This window comes from Rhinopithecus bieti, unplaced genomic scaffold (genome assembly GCF_001698545.2).
Source record: "Rhinopithecus bieti isolate Rb0 unplaced genomic scaffold, ASM169854v2 scaffold_1853, whole genome shotgun sequence".
NCBI lineage: Eukaryota > Metazoa > Chordata > Mammalia > Primates > Cercopithecidae > Rhinopithecus > Rhinopithecus bieti.
The window spans coordinates 5,532,977-5,550,377 of NW_016804151.1; the positions used below are offsets into that span (position 1 = coordinate 5,532,977).

Sequence of the window (17,401 nt, forward strand, 5' to 3'; positions counted from 1 at the left end):
GGAGGCAGTGGAGATGGAGAAAAGTGGACAAATTCGTGAATATAAGACTTGAGATAGATGAGATATTGGATGTAAGGGAAGAGGAATTTCCAGGGATAACTCTTAGGTCGTTGACACCTTGAGAACAGAAGGAAGTTCTTGGGGGAAACCCTGTGGAATGAGAAGAGAAGATTGGAACTGAGTCGTGAGGAGTGGCGGCATTTAATGACTGGCTAGAAGGGCTGGCTGACTGTGGAGTAAAGGCAGAGAAATGCCTCACTGATACCAAGAAAAGAGTGTTTCGGTGAGGTGAGAACGTCCAGGGTCAGTTGCTGCTTCAAGAAGTCTAATAGGACAAGTAGTGCCGGATGCCCATTAGACATGGAGATCTTGAGACCTTCGCACAGGTTGTTTGAGTAGCATAATGGAAGCAGAAATATTAGGTGTTGGAGCTGTTCGTTCGGTAGTGAATGGGCAACGTGGAGTGGGAAGATATAGTTGGGGAGTGGGTCATTTTGTGCCAATTTTGTACTATAGGCATGTATAGTAATTCCTTCCCAACTATTTGAAATTGTAGTATATGCAGTTTATTTTTTGTATGCCTCAAATATGGTGTATAAAAATTGCAAGTGACTTCTTTTGGGGATAACTTTTTTTTTTTGAGTTGGAGTCTCACTCTGTTGCCCAGGCTGGAGTGCAGTGGCGTGACCGTCTCCTGGGTTCAAGCGATTTCTCCTGCCTCAGCCACCCTAGTAGCTGGGATTACAGGCATGTGCCACCATGCCCAGCTAATTTTTACTAGAAACAGGGTTCGCCATCTTGGGCAGGCTGGTCTCGAACTTCTGGCCTCAAGTGGTCTGCCTGCCTCGGCCTCCCAGAGTGCTGGGATTACAGGCGTGAGCCACCACGCCCAGCCCTTTTGGGAGTAACTTGAAAGACTAGGGAGCTGAGAACCAAAAAAAGTGGTAAGAACCAAAAAAGTGGTAATACAAAAATAGATACATTTTCACTAAGAATTATTGTGAGAGAGAGAGGGAATTCACAGAAAAAGTAAACTCAATCCTTTGCGTCTGCTTTTGTATCCCCCAGTGAGGCAGTTTGAGGAACCCTGACTCAGCGAGGCCAAGTAAGTTTGATAGAGGGTTGCCCCAAGCTTTTTCCATCTCTAGCGTCTGTGGCTATGAACTGTGGAAGCCTAAAAAGTAGGAATCAATAACTCTGGGTCACAAATTCAGAAAGCCAAGGAATATGTGATCATAAAGCCAAAATGCTTTTAAAATTACTTGGTTTTTCAACAAGGGTGCCAAGACAGCTCAGTGGGGAATAGTCTTTTTAACAAATGGTATAATTGGATGTCCACATGTAAAAGAATGAAGTCGGACCCCTCCCTTACACTATATATAAAAATTAACTCAAAATGGATCATAGACCTAAATATAAGAGCTGCGCTGTTAATTATAAACCTCTTAGAAGAAAACATAGGAGTAGAGCTTCATGACCTTGGGTTAGGCAATGGTTTCGTAGATACAAATCAAAAATACAAATGACAAAAGAAAAAATTGGACTATATCAAAATTAAAAACTTTTCTGCTTCAAATGATACTATCAAGAAAGCGAGAAGACATTACAGGAGGGAAATGAATAAGGGACTGGTATCTAGAATATATAAAGAACTCTTACAGCTCAATAACAAAAAGACAAATAACCTCATTTTAAAATGGGCAAAGGGTCTGAATAGACATTTCTCCAGTGAAGATATACAAATGGCCAGTAAGCACAGGAAGATGCTTTGCATCATTAGCCATGAGGGAAATGCAAATCAAAGCTGCAATGAGAATGTATCATACCTGCTAGGATGACTGTCAGTCAGTGTTGACATTATTATTACTAAGTAAATGTTATTCTCAAGTGTCTTAGTCTGTTCTGCATTGCTATGAAGGAATACCTGAGAATGGGTAATTTTTGAGGAAAAAAGATTTCTTTGGCTCACTTTTCTGCTCCTGGGAAGATTGGGCTTCTAAAGTGGAAGCCTCAGGCTGCTTCTCTTCATGAAGGAAGGCGGAGGGGAGCTGGCATGTGCAGGGATCATGTGGCAAGAGAGGAGGCTAGAGGACTGAGGCATGCCAGGCTCTTTTCAACAGCCAGCTCCCGGGCTCTAATAGAGCAGGAACTCACTCCCCACAACCAAGGGAGGACTTTCATCTATGCATGAGGGATCCACCTCCATGGCCCAGATACTTTCCATTAGGTCCCTCCAACATTGAGAGCAAATTTCAACATGAGGTTTGGAGGGGACAAACATCCCAACTATAGGAGCAAGCGCTATATTATGATTACATTTTTCTTACAAATTTGTTTTTTCCTAGAGCTAATAATGCCTGTTTTTCTGTGTAACTATTGCTGTTTTCCCTGTGTACTCCACATGCCTTGAATATATAAAATAACCTATCCTTTTGCACCTCCCTTCTGCTTTTGCCCCTTTGAGACCTCATCCTAGAGCTCTCTGGACTCTACTGGCATGTCTGCACACCAGGCCTGCTGGCTGTATTCCTGGGACTTGCCTTTGCTTCTTCCCTGAGTTAGACCTCTCTTTTCTAATATCTTATGTCTTGATTTTTGTATACTCATTTACTGAAGTACATCTTCCTGTGAAAGAGTATATAGAAAGTAAATTGTTGAGTCCTTACGTGTTTGAAAAATGCATTTATGTAACTCTCATTATACTTGGTTAATAATTTGGCTGAGGAGGCAGAGGCTGCAATGAGCCGAGACTGAACCCCTGCACTCCAGCCTGGGTGACAGAGCAAGACTGTCTCAATAATAAGGCGGCTGTATATGGAATTTCGGCTGTATATGGAATTTGAGTCTGGAAGTCATTTTCCATAGAATTTTGAAGGTACCTTGCTGTCCTCTGCTATCTGCTCTTGCTATTGAGATGTGTTTTCCCATTCAGATTTCCATTCTTTAATATGTAGCGTGACTGTATAATTTATTATCAAAACTGGGACATGTAAGGTGCTAGCCTGACAGCGTATTAGGACAACAGGTGTAAACCGGGACTTTCCTGGTAAACTGGGACATGTGGTCACCCTGTTTATATGTAACCTATTTTTTCTTTAACTGCTTAGGATCTTCTCTTGACCTCTGTTGTTCTATATTTCATGATCACGTGTCTTGACAAAGGCCCTTTTTTATTCATTGCACTAGGTCTTTGCAGGTGTATTCCTTTTCTTTCTATGATTTTGGAAAATTTTCAGTATTGCTTCAAACATTTTCTCCCAACCTTTGTTTGTTAGATGTTTGACTTTCTGGATTATCCTCTAAATTTTTGTCTTGTCTTGCAAATAAACAAGGGGATATTATCTTTTGCTTTTGGCTTTCTTTTGTTTTATATCAGAGATTTTCATTCATTTATCTTTAAGTTCTTCTGTTGGATTTTAAAATTTTCTGTTTAGTGCTTAATTTTCATTTTAGTCTTTTCACAGCATCCTGCTCTTATCAAAGTATACCCTCTCCCACTTCTGGGATAATCATTGTAAGTTTGGAGTTTTTTTTTCTCCTTTTTAAGCATTTACTTTGTTCTCTGCATTGCTTCCTCGAGTCTCTTTTCTACTTGTTTGGTCTCTGCATGAGGATTCCCTCAGATGCAGGTGATCCTTAACTGTCTGTTCATATTTAAGAGTAAAGCATTAAAGTTTATTATTTGGAATCTCTGAAACTTGGGCAGAGCTTTTTGGCTTCTTTAAATATAATTATGTTGTGAATTGACGTCTTTGTTAGAGTAGCCTTGGGTGTCAGAATCTGTATTTGTTTGCTTTGTTTTGTATATATCTGTTTGTGCTGCTATAGCAAAATACCACAGATTGGGTAATTTTAAAAGAATGAAATTTACTTCGCACAGTTCTGGAGGCTGTAAAGTCCAAGAACAAGAAGCTGGCAGTTTCTGTTGTCTGGTGAAGGCTGCTCTCTGCTTCCAAGATGGTACCTTGATGCCGAATTCTCCTGAGGGAATTCACATGGCAGAAGGTGGAAAGGCAAAAGGGACAGACTTCCTCCATCATGCCCTTTTAGAGGGATGCCTAATCCCATCCACAAGGGCAGAGCCTGCATGACTCAATCACCTCCCAAAGGCCATTCCTTCCAATACTGTTGCATTGGAGATTAAGTATGTTCAACATATGGATTTTGGGGGACACATGCAGAAGATCATAGCAACTTCGAAATCTAATTTTGGCGGTGGGAGGGCAGACACCATTCAGTTTCTTCTAGAAAAGGCTCCTCTGCTTTCCTACCTAGGAAATTATAGAATGGGCTGTTAGCTTTCTACAAATAAGGTGGGAGAAAGGGAGAGGTTTCAGAGATTAACATAGAGCTTTTCCCTTGTACCTCATTCCAGCCTTCTTTGCCTAGTATCCTCTATTCTGGAATTTCTGTGGTTCAGTTTTTCCAAAGAATAAAATTTCTTTTTTCTCGCGAGCGGAGGTGGATGGTAGAGGTGGTTAGTCACTTGGCTGTGTGGGATAATGGAGAAGGCTCAAGTGATTCTGCTCCTTCTCTTTTTCCCACCTTGCGTGGTAACTGCCAGAGAGCTGATCCTCACAGGAATTCTGCAGCCTAATACAATTGGCTTCATCTTCACCTTTATTCACTCTGGGCATTTGGGTGATAACTCCTGCATGTCCTCACTGTCTTGGAAAAATTTATGAAAATATGCACGCTTTAGCTCTCCCTTTCTCTTTTTTCTTGTAAGTTAGTATTTATTTTATTCCTCAACTGTCTCTTAGAGGGGTTGAGAAGAGATAAACTAATGTGTTCAATCTGCCATTTTTAACTGTTTCTAGCATGCATTTTTTTCTAGTGAAAGTATTATAAATGTTGATTAGATGCTTTATAGTACTATTAGTGCTGTTCCTCAGGTATATTGGTATGGGTTAAATAGGTTTCTGTGGCCGACCTGAAAACCTAACTGTATCTATGATTTTCCCCTAGAACTAGAGGTATAATCAAGCCTTTCTGAATTGATTATCTGGAGGAATTTTAACAGACTTAGAGCAAAAACATTTTATCTCTCTCTCTGTTTTCCAAATCACATAGAAAATTACTACAAATACTGAATCATCATTGTTGAAATAAAAGGCTCTAATAATTGTATCAGAAACTTGAATTTTAGTAGAAAGGTTTATTTGTAAAGTTAAAGCTATACAAATTAAAATCAGAAAATTGAATTCTTTAGCCAATATCCTCAAATCTTTTTAGCAACTTTTTTGAAACCAATTTTATAATTAAATTTAAACCCAGTGATAATGGTAGCTGTGGGAAACAGTAATATTTGTTTAACTGCATTTTTTGTTGTTGTTGCTTTCTTTTTCTTACCGTGGACACAACAGAATCTTCTGAAATACTGGACTGAATAAACTAGACCTAGCTAGGTAGACCAATAAAACAATCTTCCAAGTCATGAATGAGTAAAAATAGTCATACAGAGCGCTTGTGTGTGAAAATGCAGCTCAGACTATATATAGTACACAAAGTGCTTGAAAGTAAATGCTGCACCAACTTGGTGTTGGAATTACAGAGACCACTGCAAGTGTAATAGATCCACTGCAGTTGTGAGCTCCAATTTCCAGCCTTCGGCAAGGGCATATTCTTCCCGAGGATCACCCTGTTGTGCTGGGGCAGCCTTCCATGAGCACTTCCTCCCCAGTGACTCTGACTGCCCAGTCTCAAGGGATCTGAGAAAATTAGGAAAACCAGGAATGATTGTTGTAATCTTTTGTGTGGCTGGAACAAGGTAAGGGCAATGAAATGCAATTATTCCATTATTTTCCTTCCTTTTATTTTCTTTCTCTTTTATTTCTTTTTATAATTATTATTAACCACTCCCTCTCACTCCCCCTACTCCTTGCTTCTGACAGAATATTGACTAGGAACCAGAAGCCCATTTCTGCTTAGCCTTAAGGGCAGCTGTTTACACAGCAGCAGTGTTACATAGGTTTACTGTGTCGTATGTCTGTGTAACACTGGATTTGGATCTTGTATTTAGCTGCCAGAAGTGACTGTGATGAAGTAGGAGAGATAAACTGATAGATTGGCTGCCAGAAAGATGTTGGGAATCAATCAGATAAACAGGGTAGAGAAATAGCTTGCTGTTTTCTAGTGATAATAAAACCAGCGGCTTCTGGTCCCTGCATTCTTAAACATAATTGCTGTGGTAATAATGTCCAAAATAAGCAAATGATAAAACATCACGGGAGGTTTTCTAATTGCAATTGAGATATCCTTTTCCCTTTTGCAATAAAGATTCATCTTTTGGAAGTGAATATTTTTATAAATTTGTTTTACTTCTTACAGTGCCTACTTACATAAACATATGAAATTAGAAAGAGACCTGCTTTCAGAGGGATTTATTTCTGTTTCTTCATCCTCCCACAGGCTTCAGCTATTTGATTTGGTGAAATATCTCTATTGCCACCATGCCTCACCTACAAAATAATGGCTAATTTTTATGAAGAAACAAGTTTTAAGGTCAAACCTGGATTATTGACAGATGATTAGCAGAACTAGTTTATCTTAGCGTCTTCACTTAAATTTCTCTCAGAAGATTTTTGGAATTTTAATCTCTGTTTCTCTTTCTCTGCATATAGTACTTGTAGTTCTATTATCGTAATTTAGGGTTTTTCTCCTTTAGTGTTTAACTTTTAAAACCATTGCTTCTCTTCACCCAGGACTTTTAAGATTCAGTGAAGATTCATAAGTCTGTACGAAAGGTACAGACGTAGATTTCAACTGGGTGCAGTGGAGTCAGGATTAAAATGACAGTAGGAGAGTCATTTAGAATAACTCCCATGCAGTTAATTATATGGGATGAGAGACTAATCTTCTGTGGTATATTTGCAGTATACAAATGACTTTCTTTAGGTTCCCTCTTAAAATTTTTTGGCTATGAATGTGTTGGTATCATGTGTGGCTAAATCACTTAATACCAAGCATGGTAGAGTAGCAGGTATGGGAAACAAGAGGATGATGCGCACACTTTTAATTACATACAGTAAAGGCTTTTTGCCTGAGGAAGACCTTTCTGACTGTTGGAGGTTATAGTTCAGAAGTTAACCTTGCACCATTATCCTATTGGTGAGGAGCTGATGCATTTCCCTTTTTGCCACATGGCCCTTCCCACCTGACCTTTTAAAGATTCTCCATTGATATCGATGGAGTGAACAAAACTAATCATAAAAACAATGAATGGAATGTTGCACACTCATTGATGTATTTGAAATGAACTGCAGTACAATAAGTCTTCCAAATGGACTTCTGTTCTCAGCTACTGCTAGAGCCACCTTTTTAAAGATATATAACTATGAAAGGGTTAACGGGAATTCAGTAATGCTCTTGCCACTGTGTTGTCCCTTATTGATTGTAGTTTTAGAGCTGTCACTATGCCATTCAGAATTCCTTCTCTGCCCTTTTAAAACCAGTTGTACTGGAAGATGATAAATAAATTTGTTGCTTTCCTTTTTCCCCTAGCTCCTTCGAGAACTCATAGAACGGAAGACCAGCTCCTTGGATCCCAACGATCAGGTGGCCATGGGAAGGTAATCTAGATACAGCTTTCTGTTCATGCAAGCAGCCTATGTAATAGTTTCTCCCCTTGAGTCCTTTTAAGTCTACCTGCAAAGCAATGATTGGTCCTATAATTATTGAAGTTAAGCAGGATAACAAAAGCTAGAAAGAAAACGTGACTAATTGTTTACCCTACATTGCCTAAAGTACAATTTGAAAAGAAATTATAAAACACCAATGTGTTTGTTTTTTAGAGTTTGTTTTCCCAAGTCTTTCTGATACTCTTTGCTCCCTGGTTTGCGTTGTGATTGTATCCATATCAATCTGTTGACCAGTGGATACAAAGCAGCCACCCAAATGTGAGCTCTCAGCTGTCGGAACATGGCACTGCACACAACAGGTTCCTTGCTTAGTCGAATCTGCTTTGTTAGAGTCTGCCCTAATTTAGACCTCCACCCCTTCAGTAAAAGCTTCAGCACAATTAGAAATGGTACGTGGCAGCATTACCTAGATGTCAGGGCAGAATGTAAAGTAGTGAAGGAAGGCTCTTGTGTGTATGCTTCATCCTGTGGTTGGAAAATAAAAAGGGCATTTAGAGTGCTACCTAATGAATAGTGTACATTTAAATAGCCATGAGCCATAATTTGCAAAAGCATGAAAGGAAACAAAAGCTGCAAGTGCCAGAATGGGATTCTAGGCAGAGCAGCCTTTCGAGAAAGCAATGAAAAATTTGTGTTGATAAAATAATTTTATTTGAGTAAAATATTATTTGAATTTTAGGGTAGGATGTTGTTGATGTTTCGTTTATCTCTGGAATGTTATAGAGAGCTGTTCACTATAAATTTAATGTGATAGAGCAAATTGCATTTAAGTGGTGATTATATTGTACATTTATCTGACTTTACAATAAAATAGATTATGGTAATTAAGATTATATTAAGATTACAGTAATTGGATTTCCCTAGATTTTTTTTTTTCTGGTGTTGAGTTTTCGTTGTATAAATCAGGTAAGATGACTAGCTGCTGCTGCTGTTTCTCCTTCTTTTTCTTTTTTTCACTTTAGTTCATATGAGCAATTTATGAAGATTTTCTTAGCCTAGTATCCCTTATTGAAAAATTAATTCCTTCGTATCTAAAATGACTGCAGAATATGTGAATCTTGTTTGGATTCTGATCCAAACAAGCCAACTGTAAAATTGAGACATTCCAGGAAATGTGAAGACTGACTGAATATTTGATAATAAAGAATTATTGTTGACTTTTTTTTTTAGATGTGGTAATGGTATTGAGATTATGTTGAGGGGAGAAGAGTCCTTATATCTCCTCTTGTATAGCAACACGTACTGAAGTATTTATAGATGAAATGAAAATTAACAATTTAAAACAAATAAAATTAATTTAAAACAATTGAAAACTAGTATCAGGATCAGTAGTGGATAATTATTTAAAATTAGCAAAATTGGAAAGCACAAGAAAAAGCACTGAAGGATTACCAAAGGGAGAGTTAGATTTTAAAAATTCATGCATTCAAACCAACCAGCAGTTGCAACATTAGTAATAGAACATGCTGCATAGCTAAAACATTACAAGAAAACTCAAGCAGCTATACTAAATTTGATGGGTTTGCCTGCAGACTGGTAGATTTAGTGCTTGTCACAGCAACTCCAAATACTAAGGAGCATTGTTAACCAAATTTGCTGTAGAATTTCCCAGCTGCCATTTGTTGTTTTACCATTACACAAATCCTGTTCAATTGATTAGTCAGTTTGGCCCCAAACTAGCTTAAGGAACTTGATGTAGGTTGATGATTTCTTTCTGCAGATTGTTAGAATAATTCCAATTTGTCAATATGTGTAACTATTTCTGTTAGTGATGATGCATAATATTGCTTGTGAATTTTCCAGGCAGTGGCTTGCAATCCAGAAGTTACGAAGTAAAATCCACAAAAAAGTAGATAGGAAAGCCAGCAAAGGCAGGAAACTTCGGTGAGTTCCTTTTCGGAAAAAATGTCAACATATATTGTATATGTATCTCTTCTCTTGCATTCTGGCTGTTATGTCATTTTCTTTTCTTCTGATGATTCTGTTTTAAGGATCAGAAAATAAACAATATTTGAAGGTTTTTGCAACTCAGTTTTTCTTATTCTAAAATGTAAATACAGTTTCATTGACTTTTGTGCTACTGTTGTGAATGGATGAGTGAAATAATATATGCATTCCTTTGAAAGAGAAAAAATAAGAAAACAAAAGATAGTTGAAATTATATTAATTTTAACAATTAATTTCTATAGAATAATATAAAAATGTTATGGCCAGACGCAATGGCTCATGCCTGTAATCCTAGCACTTTGGGAGGCTGAGGTGGGCGAATCACTTGAGGTGGGAGATCCAGACCATCCTGGCCAATATGGTGTCTCTACTGAAAATACAAAAATTAGCCAGGTGTGGTGGTGGGCTTCTGTAGTCCCAGCTACTTGGGAGGCTGAGGCAGGAGAATCACTTGAACCCAGGAGGCAGAGGTTGCAGTGAGCCAAGATCGTGCCACTGCGCTCCTGCCTGGGCTACAGAGTGAGACTCCATCTAAAAAAATAATAATAATAAAAATAAAAATGTTATTGTCTTATTGGTCCATTTTCATGAGCCATATGTGCACACAGTATGCTAAAAAGATATGAAGTGAAGGACTACAGGGAATGTTAACAAAGTTTTAAATGAGAGGAAAATAAAATGTTTATGAGAAAATAGAGAAATTTCTGACTTTAGGAAATCCCTCCCCTGTGAGCTCTTTAAGGAGTTTTATAAGGGTACACATAAAAGAAGGAACAAAGTAGAAACTGACCTCGCTATACTGTTAGACTTGGTAACTGTCGTGTGTGTGTGTGTGTGTGAAACACAGTATCATCACACAAAGTCTCAGTGTCAAAGAAACTGCCTGTAATTCAGGTGCACACTGAGAGAAAATCTTAAACTTGTTTTAGGACAGTTTCAGGCAGGTAGTTAAACCCACATCCTTATTAGAACCTGCCTGTCATTAAATTCCCTTTAGACAAATGTGGGTCTGATTTTTAAAGATCTTCGGAGAAGTAGATTTTCTCATTTACTTTAATTAACTTGTTTTAGTATTTAACACAACTCATCAGGAAATGCTGATTTTTCTTTAACTTTGCAAAAGTACACAGTATCATCAACTTTGCCAAGTATCATCCTTTGCTTTAGGGTCGCTTTTTTTAAATCTCAGGTTAAATTGTTAGAATTTGCTTACCTCTTTTTATATCTTGAAATTTCCAAATCCTCATAGTTCTCTAGGTTCATTTTTAGAGGTAAAGAGCATGGACTTAAGACCCAGACTGCCTGAGTTTGAATCCCGGCTTTGACATTGATTAGTAGCTACTTTGGGCAAGACCCTTTAACTCTGTGCTAGTTTCTTCATCTGTAAAATGGATATGATAATATACCAGCCTTGAAGGGTTACTGTGAGGATTAAATGAATAGTGTATGTATGGCTCTTAGAATAGCACCAGTTACATAGTAAGCACTATGTAAGTGTTTATTGCCATTACTACTGTCATTATTATTGCTACCAGTATTCCAAGGTTGGGTCAGTCTCTTTTCCTCGTGTTCATTTATTTGTTTATTGACACGTCTCTTCTGTACCTGTCTCCCCCAAGCCCACTTCAAGGATTTAAAGAAGAATGTTACTAATAGTACTTCATAGGTGACTAGGCTGAATGATTATCTTATTCTTTATTTTGGGGATCAAATTTTTCTCCAGTAGTACACTTTTAAAATTGTAATTTTATGAGGACATAAATGTTCTCTAGAAGGAAGAGCTTACGATTTCAAATCACAAGACTTGCATTCAAATCCTGACTCTGTCTGGTGATATGATTTTGGTGGTTCTTTGTTCTCTGGGCCTTACTTTTCTCATTTACTAAGTGGAGATAATAGTCCCTGCTTTGGGGATTTGGTATGGGAATTAAATGAAATCATGTGCAAATATCTGGTACATAGATTTATTAGTTTGAAAGGAAGAAAACCAGGATTTTGTTTTAATAGCAACTGCTTTTTATATTAATGAATTCCACTAGCTTCATTAAACTGTTGATTACAGGTATGTGTCAGTGCAATTAGATACCTTTGCTTTTGCAGCATTTCGATAGCAGTGGAGAGCCCCACATTCTCATCTATCCAGAGGCAGTAAAATCTTATTCTGGCAAGAGGCATTCTTTTTAAACAGGGTTAAACATGAAAATATTAAATAATAACTGGTTTTAGTGTCCTTTACCCTCTAAGAAGATGGTCATTAGGTGGTAGTTAAGACCCAGTCTGCCCTCAGGGAGCATACACATCATCTGTGGTATATGTGGAGGATTGGTTCCAGGACGCACAAACACTCCCACACCCCCACCCCTGCAGACACCAAAAATCTACAGTGCTCAAGTTCCTTATATAAAATGGCATAGTATTTGCATATAACCTACACGCATCCTCCCTATACTTTAAATCGTCTCTAGATTACTTATAATCCCTAATTCAATACAAATGCCATGTAAATAATTGTTACACTACACTGTTTAGGGAATAATAACAGGAAAAAAAATTGGGACATATTCAATATAGACACAATCATTTATGTCTTAAGTATTTTTGATCCATGGTTGATTAAATCTGTGGATGTTGAACCCACAGAATCAGAAAGCCAACTAGTCTGGAGAGGGTGGCAGACCCTAGCTGACTGAGGTACTGTGTGGGTGGTGTAGCAGTTGAAATAATCCTGCTCCACTCTTGAGGGATGCAGACTGCTCAGGAAGACTTGCACAAGAAGACATCCTCACTGAGCCTTGAGAGATTAGTAGGTGTTTGCCCAGTGAAAGGCAAAGAGAATGTGTGCAAAAAAGTTTGTAAGCTTGAGAGAGTGTGGGGCCCATTTTGGGAACTGTAATTAATTTGTTTTGGCAGAGGCTTTTGTAGCAAACTGGGATTTGAACTAATTGGTCTGATTCCAGAGTTATTCTAACCTCTGGCTGTTGAGTTGTTTCACTGGCAGGACCAACTGGCCTATACAGGCACCAAAAGTGAATATGAGAGAATGGCAGGAGATAAGGCTGCATGCATGGGTGAATGATAGATCATGGCCATGTTAAGAATTTTGGACTTTATTCTGTAGGCTGTAGTGAGTCATTGAAAGATTTTAGGCAAGGCCGGGCTCAGTGGCTCAAGCCTGTAATCCCAGCACTTTGGGAGGCTGAGACGGGTGGATCACGAGGTCAGGAGATCGAGACCATCCTGGTGAACACGGTGAAACCTCGTCTCTAATAAAAAAATACAAAAAAACTAGCCGGGCGAGGTGGCGGGCGCCTATAGTCCCAGCTACTCGGGAGGCTGAGCCAGGAGAATGGCGTGAACCTGGGAGGCGGAGCTTGCAGTGAGCTGAGATCCGGCCACTGCCCTCCAGCCTGGACGACAGAGCGAGACTCCGTCTCAAAAAAAAAAAGAAAGATTTTTAGGCAGAGGAATATTGTTATCACATTCACATTTTAGAAAGATGATTGGCTGGGCGCAGTGGCTCACGCCTGTAATCCCAGCGTTTTGGGAGGCTGAGACAGGTGGATGGCTTGAGGTCAGGAATTTGAGACCAGCCTGGCCAACATGGTGAAACTTCGTCCCTACTAAAAATACAAAAATTAGCCAGGTGTGATAACATGTGCCTGCAGTCCCAGCTACTCCAGAGGCTGAGGCAGGAGAATCACTTGAACCCAGGAGGCAGAGGTTTCAGTGAGCAGAGATCATGCCACTGCACTCCAGCCTGAGTGACAGAGCAAGACCTCGTCTCAAAAAAAAAAAAGAGAGATAATTGTAGGAGATTTTCTATAAAGGACTGGAAAGTTATGAGAGCGAGGCCTGAAAGGAATAGGAGATGACAGATTGAGAGACATTTATACAGGTGAGTAGTTCTTACTTAGGAGTGGCCGCACATGAAGAGGTAAAGGAAAGTGAGAAGGTTGGAATGACTCCTAGGGTTTCAGGGAACTAGATAGGTCTTGGTAGTAATCATTGATATGTGTAAAAGAGGGGCTGCAAGGAGAACATCTTTTTTGTTGTTGTTTTTTGAGGGAGGGAGTGGATTCAGTTTCTGACCCTTCAGAAATCCAAGTTGAGAGATTTTTCAGTCGAGAGGAGGATGTAGGTATTTATTAGTTGATAGTTTGGCAACAGCTTAATTGCTGTTTCCCAGTGAGAGTACAGTGTGACAAGAATACAGAGTGACAAGAGTAGAATCCTGAAGAATGTCAACATACGTGAGATAGACAGGGTAAGAGGAGCTCGTGAAGAATGCTGAGGAACAGTGGCCATTGAGGGAGGAGGGCAGGAGGAGGTTAGTGACAGCGGTGAATACAGGACAGTGTTTAGTAAGGGGTCAGGAGCGCCTGGTGCGTCAGAGAAATCACAAAGGGCAGCATCATTTCATTTGTGATCACATTTCACGTGAAATGCCTTTGGTTACTGAAGAATTCCAGAAACCTCAAACTAAAACTTTCCATACTTAAAAGGCTTCTAGAATTTCTGTGTCAACTTTTACTGTCTTGATTGATTTGTTTCATAAAAGCCTTTTGGAATCCAGTTGTAGACGGAATGAGAGAAATAGAAAACCACCACTAGGGAAACCCCACCCTAATAATTTTTGCAGACAAGGTCCACCCATAGATGCTAAAATCTATGGGCAAAAGTTTGAGGAGAAACTGTATTTATATGGTCTCTAAGTATCTCCCCCAAGATATTTGTCCATTACAAAGAGAAACATAGTGGCTTTGCAATAATCTAGCAGATACCACCTTAACCAAGTGTTCAAGATGAACAGCACCAGTAAAGAGACATATCCACACCCCCTCTGTCTTCAGTAGAAAGATAAAACATCATTTCTGTGGTATTCTTGCCAAAAAATGCCTAACCGTAATCTCATCATAAAACAGCATACAAATCCACATTGTGAGACACTCTACCAAATAACTGACCTGCACTCGTCAAGTGTCAAAATAATGAAAAAACAAGGACTGAGGGACTGTCACAGATTGCAGAAGACTAAGGAAACATCACAGCGAGGTGTAATGTGGGGTCTTAGAAGCCTAAAATTATTACAGAACAAAAAGGTTTTAATATGAGTTCATGTGTGTTGAATTGGTTTTGGTTTTGTCATCTGTACTCACCTGGCTCATCTTGAGACCATAAATGTGAGGATGTGGTCAGAATCAGGGAGTAGTCTTTACTCAGCAATAGCATAGCAACTGACGTCTCCAGAAATCCCCGGTCAGGCACTGCTGAGCAATTTATATGCAGAGGCAGAAAGAGCACAAGCTCTGGAGCCAAACTTCCTAGGTTTGAAAGCTGACTTTTCCATTTCCCACCTTGAGACTTCGGACAAATTTCTTTACATCTCTGTGCTTCAGTGTCCTCATCTGTGAAAGGAGTATAATCATAGAAGTGACATTTCATAGGGTTGTTATGCAGATTAAATGAGCTAATTCATGTGAAGTAACATTGCCAGCATTACATAGTAAGTAGCAAACTGGGATTTGAACTAATTGGTCTGATTCCAGAGCCTGCTCTTCTTTTTTTTTTTTTTTTTTGAGACGGAGTCTCGCTTTGTCGCAGGGGCTGGAGTGCAGTGGCCTGATCTCAGCTCACTGCAAGCTCCGCCTCCCGGGTTTACGCCATTCTCCTGCCTCAGCCTCTGGAGTAGCTGGGACTACAGGCGCCCGCCACCTCGCCCGTCTAGATATTTGTATTTTTTAGTAGAGACGGGGTTTCACCGTGTTAGCCAGGATGGTCTCGATCTCCTGACGTCGTGATCCACCCGTCTCGGCCTCCCAAAGTGCTGGGATTACAGGCTTGAGCCACCGCGCCCGGCCGAGCCTGCTCTTCTGATCTCTGGATATTGAGTTGTTTCACTGGCAGGACCAACCCTATACAGGCACCAGAATGATGCCTTGGCTACCTTAGCATCCTTTCCTAAGGGGTTAAACCAAGTGGTCCTCCCAGGCTAGATGAGAATATTATAAACAACTTTCTAGGGTTAGACTTCAAGAACAGACAGTGTACGCCAGCTATCATCACTGATACTAGGGCCCAACGCTGAGCAATTTTGCTCCTTGTTTGTGATAGGGTTGTACGTGTAAGACTTCCAGAAATGTAGCAAAGATGAACATTACCTTCTATAAACAGTTTAAATAATAACGCTTCATTAGTTCAAATGATACAGTCTGGTCAGACTTGCTAATTGGATGCTAGAAAATAACATTTTTTAAAAAAACAAATATTTTGGTTTTGGAAATACAGTAATTATAATTATTGATTATCAGTATTCTAATTAGCATTATATATAAGTGGATTTAGTTATGATTTAATCAGAAATCATAATGTAAGTGGATCAAACTCCCGAGCCTTTAATAATATGATGTCTTACTGTGTTGGTCTGTTCTTCCACAACAAAATAATATTTATCTTTTCTTAGTATGGTTGGTAAAAGGTGATTTAATATTACAACATACACCCATTTTCAGTAGTATTGAGATTAGATGAATATGTTACGCTAAGTACAGATTACTGAACAGTCTTTAATCTGATTTCTTCCTAAAGCCTGTATTTCATCAGGTGGTTAATAGTTATTAACTATATTGTATTAAATGTAAAGATATTCTACAGAGCAGTGCCATCTAATAAAAATATTAATATGTATTTTTATTATTTAATATTATATATGCAATTTTAAATGTTCTAGTAGCCACATTGAAAAAGTAAAAAGTAAAAGGTGAACTTGATTTTAATAACAAATTTCATTTAACCCAATATATAAAATATTATTTCAAAATTTATTATTTTAACAATTATTGATGACATATATTATTTTTTTGTCCCAAGTCTTCAAAATCTGATTTGTATCTTATACTTAATTGCAGTACATCTCAATTCAGACTAGCCCCACTTCAAATGCACAGTAGCCACGTGTGGCTAGTAGCTACTGCATTGCATAACACAACTATAGGATATAGTTCATAGTCTTGGTCTAGAAAGTGAATTAAACCCATCTGTGGACACAGCCAAGAATAGTAATCATACTTTCAGATGGACACTGAAGTTTATTGAGGCCTAAGGACATTAAAAGATATATTTAATTAACAGTATTTTGCTTTATATTTAAATAAAAGTTATATAAATATTTGTGCTCATACATTGACACAACTTTGGGGAGGACATTTTGACTCAGTCAGGTTTACATATGCGTACCTTTCAACTCAGCAATTTCACATCTAAGGGTTATGTACTGGCCAGGCTCAGTGGCTCATAGTTGTAATTACAGCACGTTGGGAGGCTGAGGTGGGAGGACCACTTGAGCTTAGGAATTTGAGACCAGCCTGGACAACATGGCAAGACCCTCTCTCTACAAAAAAAAAAAAAAGGTTTAAAATTAGCCAGGCATGGTGGCACACACTTCTAGTCCCAGCTTCTTGGTGGTGGTGGGGGGGGCTGGGAGGCAGAGGTTGGGGATGGCTTGAGCCCGGAAGGTCAAGGCTATGGTGGGCCGTGATCGCACCACTGCACTCCAGCCTGAGCAACAAAGCAACACCCTATCTCAAAAAACAAAACAAAACATCACCAACAAAAGACAGAGGTCTTTTTTCATTTTATAAAAGTGAAGAATTAGACTGGGTGTGGTGGCTCACGCCTGTAATCCCAGCACTTTTGGAGGCCAATGCAGGTGGATCACTTGAGTCCAAGAGTTCGAGACCAGCCTGGGCAACATGGTGAAACCCCATCTCTACTGAAAATACGCATATTAGCCTTGCATGGTGGTACACTCATGTAGT

General features: G+C 39.1%; 1 protein-coding gene across 2 annotated transcripts in view; it reads left to right on the top strand.

Annotated features, from left to right (window-relative positions):
• The window catches only part of AATF (apoptosis antagonizing transcription factor), a 115,075-nt gene that overhangs the window by 69,400 nt on the left and 28,274 nt on the right, over window positions 1–17,401 (top strand). For both annotated transcript variants that reach the window (XM_017866990.1, XM_017866989.1), the window contains exons 9-10: window positions 7,504–7,571; window positions 9,444–9,524. In XM_017866990.1, the coding sequence (XP_017722479.1) occupies window positions 7,504–7,571; window positions 9,444–9,524 (149 nt within the window). The remainder of the gene's footprint in view (window positions 1–7,503; window positions 7,572–9,443; window positions 9,525–17,401) is intronic.